The following is a 14,182-nucleotide window of genomic DNA, read 5'->3' as shown; positions in this document are numbered from 1 at the left end:
TGGGATTCCCTGTGCTACGCATGTCATAAATTTGATATAGTTTTTTTTTTGAATGTGTGTTTTATTTGGTGATTTGTGTCTCATTTTCTTTAAGCTTTTTTTGTAGTGGTTAATGTGTTTGTGTAAGCCCTTCGTGTTTTGTGCTTTCTTTGTATACTCTCGTCTATGAAAACAATCTCAAGATTGAGTAATGAGAATGCTTATGGAAAACATGAACATGATAACCAGGCAACAATGATCTTGCATCTCTTTAGCTGCTGCACGTTAAGGCCATGCAAGCTTTGAGTTTTGTTGTTCTGAAGTTCCAGGCTTAGTTTTGAGTATGCACTTTTGCCTTTATACGTGAATATACTGGGTTTTATTTCACAGTCTGAAGATACATTGTTTTTGCTTCTTCTCTTTTCATACTTTAAAATAATGTGTACTTACATTTTGTAATCATTAGGAAGCCATTTACTCAAGAAGAATTCACGTAATGTGCAATTCCAATTGTTGTGGATCTGTTTTTTATTCAGAAAGCTTGGATTTCAGATACCATTGGTAAACACTTTAAGCAAATTCATAAGGTAAAAAACTGCTTTTCATTTATGTGATCAATGAATGGTGACTACACTCCAATTAAATGCACCAGACAACAAAAACTCAAATTTTGCACAATTTTAGTTGACTGTGAGGGAATGATGTCTCGGAATTATAAAATAGAAAACCATAGGTGACTTTGAGGAGTCTCCTTTCATCTTCCAATATCTCTACAATGAAGACTAGGACACTAAATTTGAGCATAAAGTTTCCTGATTCCAGTCTAAAATGCTTCCATGAATCAATGAGAATTGAAAATGAATTGGAAAATTATAACCTGTGAGAGTGGTTAATGTCTGAGCTTGATCAGTAGCAAACAGGTAGAAGCTTTGCTCAGAAAAAAAAAACATACATGCACGACTTACACTTATCACTTATGTATGTACAACTTTTACATACAAATATAAGAGCTATGTCATCTGTTCTTTAAGAACACCAGGACACAGTGCATGGTTTTTCTAATCACACTGGATAAATACAGAATGGTATGATCATAATCTGATTGATTGGAAGTGATCTGTACTTCCATAGGCAAGCCAATTACTCCACTTCGGCATCTCATATATGATTTCTCTGGTATTTATAAGCATGATTGTCTTCTGGTGGGCAGTATTCTCTGAGATAACTCAGAAAGTCCTAAGTAGAAATCAACAACGTAAGTTATGTCCAGGAACTAGTCTTGATTAAAGAGATATGGACGTATATGGTTTTCATAATTCATATTAGCTTTTGTTCCCATTCCACCCTAGAAATCTGACAAACACACAACCAACATCACGTAAGATGTAAAATATTTGCTGCTCTCAAATATTTGGAGAAATTATTTCCTTTCTTTGGATGACCAGTACTGTGGTCCTTCTCCTGTCATAGAAAACCTTTGGCCATTCTATTTTTGACCTTCTTTAGATCCACAGGATGAGCAGGAACGGATCGAGGAAAGGCTGGCTTATATTGCTGATCACCTTGGCTTCAGCTGGACAGGTAAAATGAGTGTGACCCATTTTTAAAACAAAATCTGCTTGGTTTAAATAACACAGATACATCAGCCAAGTGTTATTAACTATTAAAAGTTCTTTTTTGCTTCTTTGCTTGAGGAAAATCATGTGACTAATGACAAAGCACACATGAAAATGTGGGTTCTATAGGTATCCCAGAGCGGGTCTTTTGTCATCCTCCAAACTAAGAATAAAGGACTTTAGATTTGAAGATATTGAGAGCACACCCACTTTCATCATTCACCATTGGGCAGTTGTAGAGATCTAAATTTAGGCGAAATGACTAAGTTTTAAAAACTTGCTAGATAAGACTATCATAAAATGTAATTTGAGATTTCTGCAGGGTTCCTTTTTAGATCTCTTGTTTCCTTTTTATATCTCTTGTTTCAGATAGCTTCGTTATAAGCAATACCTTAACTTGCTTTAGAGGAATATAGAAACAGATGACTAAAACTGGTTTCACAAATTTTTTGAGAAAGAGAGTATTTAAGTTTAGCAATCATATGTTAAATAACTTATCAAGGACTGCCCAATTTTACAATCTATTTATTTTTAAATAATGGTGTTTAGATTGAAAAACAATGCCTTTGTGTCTATCTCTGATTTAACATGATCAAGCAAGATTGTTAGCATGGATTTTATTCTTTTGTTCAAACCTCTGGTTTTGTGTATACCATTGTATCATTAAAAAATAGTGTAAAATCAATATTCTTTCAATATCTTAAGTATTTGATGATGAAGAGGAGCTCATAATACTTTTCAAGACAGTTGGTCAATTTGAATAAAAGATTAGATGATGAAGGAGTATATATCTCTCAATTTTAATCATTTAAATTTAAAATATTAATGAGCTTAATCTAATTGGTCAGCTTGAGAGATAAAATATTCAGAATTATTTTACTTTAAATATATATGTGTCTATAAATATACATTAAATATAATATGTATATTTTAGTACAAACTCAAACCCTATAACCATGTTCACAGATATAAAATGAAAAAGTAAATCTGTCTTCTTTACCTCTAATCTTCTAGCACTATTTCTCAAAAGTAGCAATGATAATTCTTTCTCCTGTATTCAGAGAAAATATTTTGTGCCTATATTTATGCCAATTATTTCAAAGTAACCAAAAATTTTCTTAAAATTTCTTGGAAATATTCCATCAGCATATTTTATTCTTTTAAGTGGCTAGTTAATTCCACTGTATTAATGTTCTACAATTTTATCAGTGGTCCTTGTCAATGAATTTTAGGTTTCTCATTAATGGCAATAAATAAAATTCTTGTGAATTGGTATATTTTTATAGTGTATCTATAGGACATATTCTTAGAAGTAGCATTACTAGGCTGATGAGATGTATACTTTAAAATTTCAAAAGATTTTTGTTATGTTACTCTTTACAGAGATTATGAGTCCACACACACACACATATATCCTAATAACCTATAAGCATCTACAGATAATGTTAGTGGTGGAATTTAAAGAAATGTTTTTGGTTCTTAGCTAAATAAATTAATGCTTCACAGACCTTTTACTCATGAATCATCAGATCAAAGAAAGGAATTTATCCAACCAGCATAATAGAAGCACAATCCAGATTTATCTAAGTATCCAGAAACAGGATTTAGAGCACTTAAAACATCACCATGATTATTAAAGTGAGAAACAATCCTATTGCTCTTATTTGTCTTGTTGCTCCTTTCACGCATTTGCTTTCCAGCACCTTGAGAGGATAATCAAATGCTATTTATCTTATCTACATTTTAGAATCAAATGGGCCTGAATTGTGCATATGTTATCACCATCTCCATATACTTGCTAGTATGACAATGATCAGTTTCATACCCATCATTAAAAGGAAAATCAAACTTGGTATGGAATAAAGGCATATATGAGTCACTTTTAATGTGGAAAAACAAATGGAAAGATCCCAAATACTCATAGCTATACAATAATCCATCAGTTATACAACCACAAAGCAAACCCTGAAGTTAATGTGCTTTCAAAGTCATATTTTCTCTTCTAGAATTAGCAAGAGAGTTGGATTTCACTGAAGAACAAATTCATCAAATTCGAATTGAGAACCCCAACTCCCTTCAAGACCAGAGTCATGCACTTCTTAAGTACTGGCTAGAAAGGGATGGGAAGCATGCCACAGGTGGGTACAGGACTATGTGCAAAGGGTGTTATGCTACTGTTGGAAATGCCTTGCTTAACCACCTCATTCTTGGAAATTCGGTAAACCTAAAATAACAAATTCCATCAATCCAATGTCCTACTATAAGCAAACAAGAACAAGTAGTTGTCATTTCTAAAATATACACAATTGCATAATAGAATCTAACACTGTATGCCCATGAGCAGTGTTAACCATTGGGAAATGAAACCAGCCCTGGCTTCTGGGTGAGTGTTATTCAAGTCCTAAAGGTTCCTACATATTGATCATGGATACATTTGCCTTCTTTAGCACTAGTTTTTTTTTTTAATTTTTTTTGCTTTTTTTTTTTTTAACTAGATAAAGAGAGAAACAGAAAGAGACCTTTCAATTGCTGGCCCACTCCCCAGATGCTCACAGCATATGGAGCTGGGGCAGGCCAAAGACAGGAACCCCATAGGTAGAGCTCTACAAAGACAGAGCTCTATAAGTTCCCTCTTCGCTGAAAACCAAAGTACTTGAATCATGTCTGTTGCCTCCTTCCATTTATGTTACCAAACCGCTGCGTGATAAGCAGAAGCAGGCTGCATCCCAAGCACTCTGAGAAGGAATGAGAGATTCCCAAGAAGCATTTTGAACCTCTGCTCCAAATGCCTGCCCCAGTGTTATTCCAAATACATTGCATTCAATTCTTCATTTTCCAAAACTTTTTGTTTTTATTAAAGATTTCATTTGGCATGAAAGGCAGAGTTACAAAGAGAAGGAGAGACAGACAGGACATCTTCCATTCACTAGTCAGCTTCCCAAATGGCTGTAAGAGTGGGACTGAAATGTGGATTTGGTTGGGCTCCTGTGTGTTACCTGACAACTTTAATTTTAGGGATTCTGCCCATGCTAAGCCACCATTTCTGTGCCTCTCTCTTGTTTGCTTCTCTGTAGATGCCCTTAATTAATGTGCCCTTAATTATTTGCTGAATTAATCTCCCCTTGCCAAAAAAAGAAGGATAAATAAAATAAAAGACATTTTTAAAGGAATATCTCTTGAATGTAATAAAATATATTTTTCTAATATTTCAGACACCATCCTCATTGAATGTCTTACTAAGATCAACCGAATGGATATTGTTCATCTCATGGAGACCAGCACAGAACATCTACAGGAGCGCATCACTCATAGCTATGCAGAAATTGAACAGACCATTACGCTGGATCATAGTGAAGGTTAAGCATTGTGTGTGTTTGGGGGTGAGGTGTGAATTCAGACACTGGACCTCTTGCCTTTCTGTTTTCAGAAAGTATACCAGAAGCTTTTGTGATTGTACATTCTCTTCCTTGTTACTTTGACTTCTCTGCCCACATTACAAAGCTCTTTTGTTTCCACTACCCCATACAAACCCACTGTTTGTCTTCCCATTCATTTCCTTTTCCTTAATTCCATAATAGCACTTCTGAGGTTTCCTAATTTCTTTTCTTTTTTTTTTTTTTTACTGTACCTTAGTCATCCATTTCTGTGCTCATAGCCAAGGCTATATCATCTCCAGTGACTGTACTACTTCTAAATGCTAATGTGACATGGTAATGTTTATTTCCTCTGTTACTTGTACGCCAATAATTCTTCAACCCTACTGGGACTTCCAGCGATTTACTCTATCAGATCTTCCATATTGAAATTTCCTTGATCTATTGTTATTCACTGTCATGCTTGATAACTGTTCCCTTTAAAGATTTATATGAAAGGCAAAGTTGCAATGAATGAGAAATGAAAGAAAAGATTTTCTACCTACTGATTCACTCCCCAAATGCCATGGCAGCCAGAGTTTAGCCAGGCTGTAGCCAGGAGTCAGGGACTTGTTCTGGTTGTCTCACAAGAGTGGAAAAGACCCGAACACTCGTGCCATCTTTTGCTGAATTCTCAGACACAATATTAGCAGGGAGATGGACTGGAAGTGAAACAGCTGGGCCTTGAACTAGCACCCATATAGGAAGCTGGTGTTTTAAGTGTCAGCTTAACCCAATATTCTACCACAAAACTTCTCTCACATACACTTTTTCTCTCTTCCCTGTTTTTCATGTCTCTATTTGACACTTACTATTTTTCCCTCAAATCTGCAACATTTCTCCTCTCCTTATTCACTGTCAGCTAATGATCAACTGTCATGCTAGCTTATTAAAAAGCAGGACTAAATGGAAGCAAAGGCTTGTATTCTCTTACCATAAAACCTACCAACATGTTTGCACTTCAATGAATACACTCCATGTTTTCTCCTGTTACATTGGATGAAGTTTTGTAGTTTTGCTGAAGCCATAATCTCTTCTAGAGTGCTAGAATTCATTCCTTTTGGCCCAGTCAAGGATGCTATTCATGCAACTATATATTCTGACTTTCTACAAATAGACCATGCCTACTCATATCATTAAAGTAAAGCAAATAGCTCCTTTTGCCGTTTATCCAATACCCATACACTACTGGTCTGTTTATCATTTTTTAGATTTTAAAGTATTTTATTATATAAAGTGAACAAATTTCACTCGTTTCACAATAGAAATCTAGGGGCATAATGATAATTTCCAACTCACCCTCCCTCCTGTCCACAATTTCTGTTCACTCCCCTCCTTCCTTCCTTTGTTTCTTTTCTTTTTTTATTTCTTTTTTAATTTTTATAATTGCATGCTTTCAGTTCACTTGCAATCACAGCGTAACACATGATTAGGTAAAGAACTAAACAAATAGCAAGTAGAAAAAGACCTATTGTTCCTCAAGAGAATAGACAAAACCTATAAACAATAATAAAATCTTAGAATGTCAGTCGTGCTCATATAGATTATATTTCTGTACTCTGTGTATTAGCTACCAAAGATAAGGAAAACATATAATATTTGTCTTTGGGGGACTGGTTGATTTAACTAAGCATGAGAGTTTCCATTACATCTATTTAGTTGCAAAAGACAGGATTTTATATTTTTATGGCCATATACTCTTATGTAGTCATCTATTGATATACAACTGTATTGATTCCATATTTTGGCTATTGTGAATTGAGCTGCCATTAATATCGATGTACAAATAACTTTTAAAATGCTTATATATTGGACCCAGCACAATCACCTAGTGCCTGAGTCCTCACCTTCATCTGCTCCAGATACCTGCTTGCTGTGGCCTGGGAAAGCAGTAGAGGATGGCCCAAAGTATGGGGACCCTACACTCACTTAGGAGACCCAAAAGAAGCTCCTCGCTTCAGAAGAGCTCAGCTCTGGCTGTTGTGGCTGCTTGGAGAGTGAACCAGCAGACGGAAGATCTTTCTCTCCTCTCTTACAAAAATAAATAAATAAATCTTTAAAAAAAACATCTTATTATTTGAAAGGGCTCCAGAAAGGGTAAGAGGTCCTTCATCTGTTCATTCATTCCCCAAGTGGCTGCAACAGCAAGAGTTGAGCTAGACCAAAGCCTGCAGTTGGGAATATCATCCAGGTCTCCCACATGGGTAGCAAGAGCACAAACTCTTAGGATATCTTCTACTGCTTTTCCCAGGTTTATTAGCAAGGAACAGGATCAACAGTGAAGCAGCTGGGACATGAGATGGAACCCATATTTGATGCCATTACAGGTGGCAACTTTATGTGATGTGCCACAAAACTGACCCCTTATCCATCCATTTTATCAGAAAATTGTTAAAATTGTTTTAAAGAATAGCCTGAATGGTCAGTATGCCTTCTTTCTTCCCATTGTCTTTAGAATTGTCTCTGTTTTTCAATCTAGGCAATCACTTGTTGATTACAAAAAATTCATTCTCTTCCTCATCGGTAACTTCAATGGGCAGTTCTCAGTCTTCAGTGTAGCTTCTCTTTAATCATGTTCTGACACAAACAATTTATCAATCTGAAAATGTTGTCTTCAATATTGTTTTCCAGGTCACATATTCACCCGCCTTTCCACACTTGTCCTCAATTTACTGGCTATTCCTCCTCCATCTCTTCCTGTGCCTTCTTGTTTCTTGCATAGTTAAGTGGTGTTAATGTTCTACAAGAGCCTCACAGTTTGTCCCCACTGCTACCTCTCTCTGCAATCACAAACGCCAGGCCTCCATGCCATTCCCAGAGAACCTGAGCATTCTGCTGCGTCAGGACATTGGCTCTTTCTGTTCCCTCCACCCTGGAATGTTCTCTCTCATCATCAGATAACTTTTTTCTTACTTTATTCAGGCCATTACTCAGGTTTCACCTCCAAAGGAAGCCTTACCAGATGAGGCTTTTTACTCTAAGCCTTTACTCTGATTTAGTTTTCTCCTACAATTTATGATAAGTACACACCTTCCAGGATGCAAGTTCAAGCAGGACAAAAGTTTTTCAACCTTGTTCAATGGAATACATTCAGCATCTACATAATAAGTGCTCAATGTATATTTATCTGTTAAATAATGACTACATTGATGGATCTCAGTCACTTCTCTATAAAAAAAAGTGCTAGTAACTCTTCAGTGCCCTGGATGTAGTGAAGTTTCCTAACCTGGCCTGACAGACCCTACAACAAAAAAATGTACTAAACCCAAAGTGCTATGGTGAGGACTAAACAAGTTTTATATGCAAAGCACTTAGAACAATGAGCAACAGACAGTAAATGGATAAAATATGCCAAATTGGTTAGCTATCTATTATTATTATTAATTCTCCCTTTTCTGAGAGTTTTCTATGCCCTATCACAGTAGATACTCATCTTTTGCTCTCCTTAAGACATTACACCCTCCAGATTTTCTTTCTTATCAACTTATCCTTGAGTTGGTTGCTCCCATGCACATCCACTGGAACCACCCAGTATGATCATTAGCTTTAAGGAAAGGCGTCTCTTCACCTTGTGAGCTCTGGGTCTACTTTACAGTATGGCACACAAGGATATACTCAGTAAAGTTAAGCATCCACTCCATGCCTAATTCTGCTTGTTCTCACCTCCAGGGTTCTCAGTCCTCCAGGAGGAACTCTGTACAGCACAGAACAAGCAGAAGGAAGAGCAAGCTGGGACTAAAGAGAGCGAGTCCTGTGACCAGCCTCCTATCGTCTCAGAGGAAGACATCTCTGTCGGCTATTCAACTCTTCAGGATTGCATCCCCAGAACGGAGGGGGACACAGCACTCTCCCCTCAAACTCAAAAGGAGCAACTTCACCAGGATTTCTCGGGAAAAACGCAAGATCTGCCTGAGGAGTCATCTCTTGAATATCAGCAGGAATACTTGTGAGTTTCAAGAGGAAGTCCATTATACTTCCAAAGACATAGGCACCTTGGCAGAAGTGTCCAGTGTATACCAACTGAACTCAGTCAAAAACTGTTTTAAAAGACCCTAATATCAAGTGACAGAAATACTTTAAAAAAATTGTAAGACAAGTAATTGGTACAGTCTGATAACTGAGATAGATCTGCTTAAGTTAACTTCCAGTTCTAGGATCCCAGGCTAAAATCCCTAAGTGCTTGAGTCCCCCCTTCTGAATCTGCAAATTATTATAATTATATACTCTTTGGTTATTTCAAAGGGTTGTCGGTGAAAGCATTGCTTTCATTACAATTATTGCCTGTGTGTTAGGTGTGCCTCATTTTCCATGTAATGTCCCTTGTACCAGGACTGATTTGGAGCACAAACAGTGACCTGAATTGCACCTTGTAGATGTTCATGGTATACAAAAGGTCTTCAAAAAGATCATTAATATTTAATTGTGAGAAAAAATATACATTGATTTCAAAATTATTTTGTACTTTTAAAACAAATTTGTCTTTAATTCCAGTTTTTCAGAAAAATTTTGAAATTCTCTTGTATAACAGCAAAGCTCCAAGGTGGCTAATCATTAAAAATATAAGTACCATACAAATGATTCACACAGAATAAGATATCAATTAGTGAAACAAGATGAAAGGATTTGGTGCAGCAATGAAGGCGCCACTTAAGAATTCTATGTGACAGAGAGGAAGAGAAATCTTTCATTGCTGGTTCACTTCACAAATGGGCTGGGCCAGGCTGTAGCCAGGCACCAGGAACTCCATCCAGGTCTTCCACATGGGTGGTAGGGATGAAAGCACTCCAGCCTGGCACAGCTGCTTCCCAGACCACGTTATCATGGAGTTGGAGGGGAAGCAGGGCAGCCAGGAAGATAACTGGCACTCAGAAAGGGTGTAGGCTTGTCAGGTGGTGGTTCAGCTCACGGAGGTACAACCACCAACCCCTATGATCATTTCTGTTAGACTGTATCACTTTATCAAAACTATATTCATGAGCTACAACTCTGTACTCCATCTTTGAACACTATTTGTCTTGGCCAAACTCATACAATTTGTTTTGCTCATTATGGTCTATGAAGACAAGCTCCATCTCCTCTTCCAGTTCCCTTGCTGGAGCAGTGGGAGCAAGGCAAGCTCCCCTGAGGGACACTCTGCCTTTTTCACTACAGTGTGACCACCCCGGGAACAGAAGTGTCTGAGTCTCAACCAGCTGTAGCCATCCTTAGCTCTCCCGGGAAGACTCCAGAGGAGATGGGTACCCCAGCAGAGGATGACAGACCATACCTTCAGACGCCAACGCCCAGTGAGCAGGGAGGCTCACCCATTGTACAAGAACCCGAAGAACCACCACAGCCCAGCGGGAAGAGCTCTCCACGCAAGAACAGCCTGGTGATCCTGGAGTCAACTGATGAGCAGCCACAGAGAACAGGGACACTTGATGCAGATGCCTCCTTTCAAAAGGTATGGCTGCCCTTCCTCTCCGTTGCCTTTGCTACCTGACACACACCCTTTTGCCCATTCCATGTCTCAAATAGTTGAACGCTTTTCCCTTTAAAATAAAATGGTTGCCCAAATTCATGAACATCAGCCACGGGACAGCTTCAATCCCTTTTGAATTCTGAAAACTGATGATTCTAGATAAAATGAGAAGCAGTTCTGATGCTACCAATTGAACCACAAATTCCAACTGGGAACATTTTTTGCTAAGAAAAAAATAGCACAAGGGTGACATAAGGTAGCTGACTCGGCCAGTCTAGTCTTGTACAACTTCTGTTAGTACTACCAGGAAACACACTGTGGTTATCAGCTGGTATTTGGCTCCCAACATAAACTTTTCTCTTCAGAGGGAGGATAATGTCTAAATTAGATTTATTTTAGTAATAACATAGAAAGATAATGAAGTCAAAGTTAAAGTTGGAAAGAGCAGGTAGGACGGACACTCTCACAGAACTTATTGAAGCCATGTACCTGCAGATGTGGTCTACATAGGTCACACACCTCAGGATTAATGTGCAGCTTGGTCCTGCTCAGATGTTTCAGAAGGTACCCAATATTTGTAATTGGCTTCCTGAAAGTAAGGACAGCCATATTTATAACTGGCTTCCTGGGCAATTCTTACCATAAAACTAGGAAAACCTATTTGAATGACATTTAATGTAAGCTCAGTTAGAGACCATTTCCTTTTGAAATGGAATGGTACTCAGGGACATTTTCTGCTTCAATGTTTTTTTTTTTTAAATTAATCTCAGGGAATAAAAGTGGTACACTATGTCTTTGGGTTTCTAGCTATATTTGTTTTTATTCACTCTGAGGGTGACAGTTGCTATCTATATTTAGTTAAAATCACAAGAGAGAGTATGAAAGATCCAGGTAGATGAAAACTTTCCGACTGGAGCATTTATTTTAAATAATGCACTCACTCCAGGATAGAGCTGATAGTCCAAGTGTGCCTTTGCACACCTTGAATTCCTTTTCCCTCAGGTCTTGATCCTAAACAGATATTAATAAGAATGTTTTGTATATGTGATCTCAGCCTAAGTTTCCAAATCAACTCAAGAATCAATTGCTTAAGTGAAGAGTTGCTGAGATATGTTTAATCTCCTCTATGCATTTAAATTAATTTTGATCGTTGTGTGTGCCCATATTTTATACAGCAATGTGTCCCGCCTATTTATGGTTAGCATTCAGTTATCTCTCCTAAGCTTTCTGTTAACATTGAAACTCTCATGATCCCAATTAAGGAATCCAGTTTCAATCACTTTTCTTGCTTATCATATTTATTTTTCTCATTTATCATATTTGTATTTTTCTCACCGTGTTTATTTTAAGAGGCAGAGTGAGAGAAGTAAAGACAGAGAAAGAGATCTTTTATCTGCTGGCTTACTTGACAAGTTGTCTGCGCCACACCAAATCCAGGAGCCAGGAGTGCCATTCTTGTTTCCCACAAAGTAGCAGTGGCCCAAGTACTGGAGCTGTCATCTGCTGCCTTCCCAGGTGTAATTGTGGGTAGGCGGATCAGAAACAGAGTAGCCAGGACTCAGTCTGAGCTGCCAACATGCATTACTGGCATTGCAAGGGCCAGCTTAACCTGCTGCCTGCACTAGCACACTAGGCCCACCAATCATATTTTAAGGCAGCAATTTCCCAAGTATCTTTAAAATACAATGTTTTAGAATTTACTTTTTGCTTCACCAAATAGAAATATAGAAAAATAATTAGGACATTTTGAAATATGTTAAACAAATTTAATTTTCTCTTTTTCTAATTTGGTTTTTGATGAGGTTTATATAGTTTATTAGGGTGGGACAGGTCAAGGATTAGGGGAAAATGAGTGAGACTGTTGTTTCCAACAATTTTTTTCTTCCTGCATCTGGGGGAAGGGAAGAGATAAGAGGAGAAGCCATGCCCAGCATCCCTACCACCTCAAATCCTGGGAATGGGGAACAGCCACCCAGGGCCCCTAATGTGGAGCATGCTCTGTGGGTTCTGCTCAATTGGTTTGAATAGTTTTGGAATGCTTTCAGTCTTGCTAATTCAAGGATGAGGAAATCCTTCCAAGGTCCGTTGGCTGACTTAGTCCACCTTTGAGTCTCCATTTGCCTGGATATTTGCTGCCAACGGTAGGCTGGGATAGCTAAACAATGTATTCTGCCCTCCATCCTCTGCTGTGGTACCACATATCCTCTGCAGGCCCCAGTGGACTGCCATTTCCTACATGTGCATCTGGATATGCCATCTATTACTCTGTCCAAGCCACTGAGGAGGCCTGATTCTGACACATGCAATCCATAGTCAGACCACAACTCCTGTGGTTTTCCACACAGTTGGAACAGTTCAGTTGGGAGAATCCTGAAAGAAACCTCATCTGAAATGATCCCAGATCTGACTCTAGTGTGTGCTTGTCAGTGTGGAGTCCAGCTCCATCCATCAACACTTCAGCCTACATATACAATGATAGTTGCAACTACTGCTGGGTCAGTTCTGTCTCCAACCCGATCTCTTACATAAACCAACAGATGCTGTGGTGCAAATCAACTCTTGGAACTCATGTTCACCAGTGAAAACTACTGCCTAATCAGAGAGACTCCCAATGACCCCCACTAGGCCCACCCCCAGCCCTGGTTCCTGTGCTTGCCAGTATGTGCAGTGGACTGGTCAAGTTTGTCCCACATCTCATTCAGCCCTCATACATGTCATTGGACCCTGAAGCCTAGCTCAATCCAACCAATCCCAATATCCAGCCTACATTCATGCTGGTGGCTACCATTACCTATCTGGTCAGGCCCGCCCTCACCCCTGGTCTCATGCTCACCAGTGAGGGTTGCAGCCTATCTAAAACATTAGATTCTATTAGGAAAGATTGATTCAGTCTGTGTCTCCCAAGATCCAACTTCTCATCAAAAATGATATAATAACCTTTTTGTGGCTAGGGACTCTATTTATTATGAAACCTGATTCCATCCCAGCTTCTCTACAAAAAGGTCTACCTACTATTATGCTATTATGCATAGCTCTTTTTTTTTTTCTTTTTTGGAAGGGAAATGTCATTGAAAATAGCTACAGGTAATTTTTACTGCTGACAGGATGTTTTGCTGCAAACAAGAGCTGTTCCCATACCTGCAGGTTAAGAATTCCCGTGTCCATGGCCCAACATATTCATTGAGCCACTAGGCTCTGTGTTGATATGCAGAAACAAGTCACAGGGGGAGGTAGCTGAGTTCCTGGACAGCCTGGGACACAAAGTTTTTCCCACCATGCTTAGAAACCTGGATTGACTTTGTAGAGAACAGACCCATACTTGTTTTTACTCCTGCTGATGTCTAAGCCAAAGCCTTCAGAAATAAAGCTTTTAGGATTTGTGGTGAGCCTTAGCAGAAACCAGTAAGAAAGCCACCCCTTAGTGTGTTAAACAAGTCGGCACTTCCATGCTTCCCCCAGGAGCTAACAGAGGAATTAGGGGAGCTGGAGGTCAGCTCAGACGAGGAGGCGACAATAACCACCAGGGTTGTCCGTCGGCGAGTGATTATTCAGGTACCAGCTGCTGGATGACTGCACGCCCAGGCCAGGGCTGAGCTGCTCCCTTACAGAGTGACCCGGCTGGAGCAGTGAGGCTTAGCATGCTGCGTAGGTAGTGCATGGGCATTGGCAAGCAGATCTCTTAACGCTTTCGAACTCTCCTTGGAAAGCGTGCA

At 38.8% G+C, this 14,182-nt stretch overlaps 1 protein-coding gene across 7 annotated transcripts in view; it reads left to right on the top strand.

Annotated features, from left to right (window-relative positions):
• ANK2 (ankyrin 2) overlaps nt 1-14,182 on the top strand; it is a 306,741-nt gene that overhangs the window by 283,999 nt on the left and 8,560 nt on the right. For 5 of the 7 annotated variants that reach the window (XM_040966588.1, XM_040966592.1, XM_040966591.1 and 2 more), the window contains 5 exons: nt 1,486-1,560; nt 3,602-3,733; nt 4,808-4,951; nt 8,678-8,954; nt 10,160-10,451. In XM_040966588.1, coding sequence (XP_040822522.1) covers nt 1,486-1,560; nt 3,602-3,733; nt 4,808-4,951; nt 8,678-8,954; nt 10,160-10,451 — 920 coding nt within the window. Of the gene's footprint in view, nt 1-1,485; nt 1,561-3,601; nt 3,734-4,807; nt 4,952-8,677; nt 8,955-10,159; nt 10,452-13,928; nt 14,022-14,182 lie in introns of all 7 variants that reach the window. The other 2 variants (XM_040966587.1, XM_040966586.1) reach the window with 1 other exon arrangement.

This window comes from Ochotona curzoniae, unplaced genomic scaffold (assembly GCF_017591425.1).
Source record: "Ochotona curzoniae isolate NIBS_2020 unplaced genomic scaffold, NIBS_Ocur_1.0 scaffold_4506, whole genome shotgun sequence".
In the NCBI taxonomy this organism is placed as follows: Eukaryota; Metazoa; Chordata; class Mammalia; order Lagomorpha; family Ochotonidae; genus Ochotona; species Ochotona curzoniae.
Note: the sequence above shows the minus strand (reverse complement) of the source record. Positions and strands in the feature narration are given on the sequence as shown.